The sequence below is a fragment of the Cherax quadricarinatus genome, chromosome 56 (genome assembly GCF_038502225.1).
Source record: "Cherax quadricarinatus isolate ZL_2023a chromosome 56, ASM3850222v1, whole genome shotgun sequence".
Taxonomy (NCBI): domain Eukaryota; kingdom Metazoa; phylum Arthropoda; class Malacostraca; order Decapoda; family Parastacidae; genus Cherax; species Cherax quadricarinatus.
In genome coordinates, this window is record NC_091347.1 from 28,021,090 (window position 1) to 28,026,566 (window position 5,477).

At 32.2% G+C, this 5,477-nt stretch overlaps 1 protein-coding gene across 12 annotated transcripts in view; it reads right to left on the reverse strand.

The window, feature by feature from the left end:
• LOC128700714 (titin) overlaps positions 1-5,477 on the reverse strand; it is a 333,838-nt gene that overhangs the window by 174,056 nt on the left and 154,305 nt on the right. For 10 of the 12 annotated variants that reach the window (XM_070097261.1, XM_070097260.1, XM_070097255.1 and 7 more), the window contains 3 exons: positions 5,032-5,241; positions 1,265-1,567; positions 498-770 (listed from right to left, as the gene is read on the reverse strand). In XM_070097261.1, the coding sequence (XP_069953362.1) occupies positions 498-770; positions 1,265-1,567; positions 5,032-5,241 (786 nt within the window). The remainder of the gene's footprint in view (positions 1-497; positions 771-1,264; positions 1,568-5,031; positions 5,242-5,477) is intronic. The other 2 variants (XM_070097253.1, XM_070097262.1) reach the window with 2 other exon arrangements.

The following is a 5,477-nucleotide window of genomic DNA, read 5'->3' on the forward strand; positions in this document are numbered from 1 at the left end:
CTGGGATTTAATAGATTCTAAGTTGATTACATGATAATTATCTCATTATTAATACTCACCGTTAGTTTGAAACTAAAGTTCCCTGGGTAGAAAAATTGGCATTACTTATGCTACCTATTACAGTAATGGGCTATTTACATAGTACATATGTTGAACTATAAATCATGCATTTTCATACATTTATAAACATACCCAGATTTTATGATATGCATCAATTATCAAGTTTTTGTTTTATAATGTATATATGTACTCTAAAGATGGGTGAGAATGTAGTTTGGTGGGGGTATTTGAGCACAGGTTTGGCAAGATACCGGTTAAAGGAATAATGGTGAATGTGTTTCCTCTTGTTTGAGTCTCCCTACCTCGGTGGGACGCAGGCGGTGTGTTGCATGACCTGGAGATTCTCTCTTGCATAAGTAATCACATTTTATTTATAATAAAATATGATGCATATCACAGAACCAGAGTTAAAACATTGATACGTGTTGGTTACTCACCATCCTCTTTACTCGGCTGCTGCAGTTTGATCTCAGTATAGGACGTTTTTCTAACAAATTTAGAGCCATCAGGATGCTCAGCCTCTGTCCTGGAGGTTACCCTGTACCCACCACTCAACTCTTCCACTGACTCCTCAGTCTTGATGACACCATCATCCTGGGCTCGTAGGTCGAATTCCTCTGAGAGTCTTGTGATCTGGTCCTCAGTAAGTGTGTCTAGGATGTCGTCAGTAGAATTAAGCTGGTCTTTAATTGTCATTTCTTTAGTTTTGTCTGAAAAACAAATATTTTATTAATAACTACTTTATAATTGTTGTAATTTTACATGCATTTTTTTTTTTTAGAAATTCAAGACATCGAAAATAAAATAAATTGGCTGGCTGGTTGGTTGGCGTTAAACCCCCATTAACCAACCAACCTAAATAGAAAAAAAACATAACTTGTTTATAAAATATAAAGAAAGTAACATTTATGCTAATAAGCTTGACTGTTAGTAAACTATAAATTAACACATTCTTACTGGATTTATTTTTCTAATAATTTCTCTCACAGAAATGCAACATAAAATATACATATTTTTAATAATGTGTAAACAAAATATTTTCAAGAAATTCACTATACACTAATGCCTACAAAATATTTTACATTAAAAATTATGCACCAAGATAAACACAATACAACTGTGAGGTAAAACTGTCTTCAACATTGCTTGTTTTTTTTAAATAATTTCAGTTTGATGTTATATAATACAGCAGAGGCAGACTCACTATCTTGGGTTATTTCGGAAGTTAGAGTGGAACGTGTATCAGTGCTGAGAATATTTGAGCTTGACGTCTTCTTTAAGATTCCTGTTATTTTTTTGGGCCTAGGTGTCTCCTCTGTTGTTATGGTCTCATGACGGGCAATAATATTCTTCATGTCTAATGACCTGGTGGTGAGGTCAGTCTCCAGGTCCCAGGTCTTGTGAGGGTGACTATCTTGTCTTTCAGATGTTGTTTCGAAGTTCTCCCGCAGCCTCTGCTTAGGCTTGAGGCGTGGGGACTCCTCCACAACTGTTGGTTCTTGCACTGCTGGAGAACATTATCATAAACTGTCATTTTTACAACTCTCAGAATTTTAATATGGTTACAAAAGCGTCTTATTTATGAAGGCATGTAGGCCTATCAGTTATGAAGAAAAACGACCACTGAATCTGATATAAAATTATTTACTCTAATTAAATAATATATTAATGCAGAGAATTTCCTTACCTATTTACTGATCTCTATAACATCTCTCTGCAAAGAAACTCGCATTTACAAAAAAGGACAAACTAGAAAAGCCTCCAGATCACCCTACAAATACATGCCTTTCTAACTTCTAACTTTTTCAATTTTCATATGTATTCCTTAGAGATCTTTCCTTAATGTATTCCTTCACTTCAAGGAAGCTAACTGCCTTCTTGCTGCACAAACTATTTTAATTTCAATCACATATACATTGCACTCCTAGCAATAGTTCCTCTCTTTCATTTAGAAGTGTTCAATTCACTGAGATGTGTTTCTTTTGCTTCAGTTTATCATGACAAGCGTTATCAGTAGACGTTGGACAGAGGGACCACAGTCACCACCAGCTTCCTCTCCTCGACGAGGTATTGTCCAACTTCACCTCTTGACAGTTATTCTCTAACTACCTAAAGCTTACATATTTTAAGTATACTCATAGAAAATAGTTAATATTGTACAAATTTTTAATTTTAACCTCACAGGCACTATATATATATATATATATATATATATATATATATATATATATATATATATATATATATATATATATATATATATATATATATATATATATATATATGCAATAAGATCACAGTAAACAGGTGATTTCAGAATATGCAAAACAACCACTCTGAAAGAATAGAGAAATGTTTTGCATGTATATATATATATATATATATATATATATATATATATATATATATATATATATATATATATATATATATATGTATGTATATATATATATATATATGTCGTGCCGAATATGTAAAACTGGTCAATTAGCAAGAACTCATTTAAAATTAAGTCCTTTCTAAAATTTTCTCTTATACATTTAAAGATATATATTTTTCATTAATGATAATGTAAAAATTTAAAATTTTGCACCAAAAGAATCTTAGAAAACTTACCTAACCTTATTATAACAAGAACAATTTATTTTAGCCTAACCCAACTAAATATATTTTAGATTTGTTTACAATAATTTAATACTAAACAAACACAGTGAAATATATTTTTTTCGTTAGGTTCAGAATGATTTTGGCGAAATTATTGCATACACAAATTTTCACTTGTCCTATATGGCAAGATGAGCGTTGCTATTTAAGCCAAGATCGCAAATTCTGCCTATTCGGCACGACATATATATATATATATATATATATATATATATATATATATATATATATATATATATATATATATATATATATATATATATATATATATATATATATATATATATATATAATTTTCAAGTTATTCTTTACAGCTGCTATATTCTACTTGTATATTTAACATGCAAAATTCATCTTTGTAGTAACTACATACTTAACCATACATATTTGCATATTACAAGTATCTTTTGTAACTGTATAAATGTATTAACCCTTAAAACATATGTAGTTTATCCAAATAAATCATTTTGATTACCCTAGCTGATGTTTACTAATGCAAACTTACCGTTTTCTGTTTTTTTAAAGTGAAACCTTTATATTCCTCACTTCCTGCCATAAATTCAATATTATAATTTTTTTCCTGCGCGTTCTCTTTATATTTACCTGCCAGTATAATCCTTTTATTAACAAATTTAAGTATAACTGCTTTGTACAGTGACCCTGATCAGTATGACATCTTACAAGGTTAGAGCTGGAACTATATCGTTACTATTACACCTATCACATAGGATGCTTTATGCTTTTAGGATAGGTAGGAAGCCCGTGGCTTATGTAGGGTCTCCTTAGTTTGCATACTGAATGTATCCCGTTGAATATTTTAGTGTATTAGTCTTGGTTTTAATGACTATTCAATAGTTTTTTTTTTTACTCTCCGGGAAAAGACTTTCATGTTGACTATACTGCACCGTGGCTTGCCAAGCTTCAATTGAAACTGTTGTCTTCTGAAAGTGTCATGTTAGACCTCTTGAAGTGGTTTATGTTAACATTGTACTTTAAAGTACAATCTTATCTCGATAAGATTAGCCCTGTCATGCTTTGTTTTAAATAACTGTTGATTCAGTAGCCATCAGCTTGTCCAGGTATAACAGCTGACTTATTAATTTTTCTTGCCCTGTGTTGATCTTTGTCCAGTGATGTAACATCTTTCTGCAGGTGTAGGTTCCATATTGGAATAGTCGTCTACGAGTCATTAGGGGCTTACAAGGAATCTGTAAAACTGCATAACACTTTTCTTCTTTGTATTCAAAAGTACACTTAAATGATCTTAGATTTTCGTTACGTCTTGTTAATGGTTGCTCTTACTTACTGCACGTCTTTAAAAATCCTCTTCATCCCATCATGGTGGTCTGTGCCTTCAACAACTATTCCCGGTTCCACAAATTTCTTAACCTACATCACAAGACACTTTAATCAACTCCACTACACCCATGGAAACTACCCGCAAGACTCTTGATCCCCAGCTGATAACAACTGCAACAAATTCTGGTTTACAAGGTTTACTTACAAATGTGATTCAGATGCATACAACACAGTGTTGCAACACCATATATGACTGTCATACATAGGGTGACATTTGGGAAAACCTGACTGGCCAGGTTTGATAGTTTGTATCTACTTTTAGTAACAACTATAATTATAATATTTCTATACAGTATATGTTAATTAGTCACTAGTGCTCATAATATATCTTCTAATTATTATATTAAATAGTGTAAGAAATGGGCAATCCTGTTTAGGATGGTCATATCAAGCGGTAAAACTGTATGCCTAGTCACTTACAATGCTTATAATGTATATATATTATCTCTGTTTAAGGTATATTTGCTAGAATGTGTATTTTTTAAGAAGTATAAGCAGGGAATATTTCAATACTAAACTCATTTTAGGATAAAAGTACATATACCCAAAAAAATGGAAATAATGCAGAGTGTAGCTTTAATGATGCTGGCAGTCAACAAGCCTTACCAGTAACATCTAAGCTCGTCTTAGTTGATATAATCTCATTTCATCTGTGTGGAAAGCCAATAAACGCTTTTTCCAAAGTATATTTTAGCAACAGTATTGAATTTATATGATCACAGACATGAAACCCACATGATAGAGTAATGCTGTTTCAAATTCATCTGAAAAAAAAACCAAGGGCTCCTTCACCAGGCATTTAGATGGCAACCCACATGAAAAGGCAGTAGAAACATTGAGGCTATAATGGTTCCTCCTTAGTTTCTCAACCTTCCCCCTTCACAGAAAATAATATTGAGTATCAAATGCTTCGATTTCTTAATGAAAACTTTAGCATACAACACAAACCTTTAGATTCGTGTAATTTAAGTATTTCTTTCAGTGGCTGTGACCTTCTAGTAATAACTTCATCTTCAGGGCTTCGGCTCAGTGTGTCTGGTGACTGGCCACTAGGAGTATCTTTGTGTGGTGCAGGCCTGGTCGATCGAGGCTCCTTTCTGGGATCCTTCTTCCTTAAGGAATCTCTTAGGTTTCTAACCAAACCAGGAGAAGTTTCCTCTGTGGGAGGTGTAATAAGTACAGAATTAGTTATATTTTAACAATAATATAATTTTCATTTTTCATTTTTTTTCAATATCAATAAAAAAAAAAACATGCAGAATTAGCGTACTGATGCCGAAGAACAATGTTTCACGTACAATTAGTACTCAGTTTTGTGTTTTAATTATAAAATAATGTAATTCAGGCATTAAACTCCTGAGGTGATGCATAACCTTCATCAGTGTAGTGAGTGT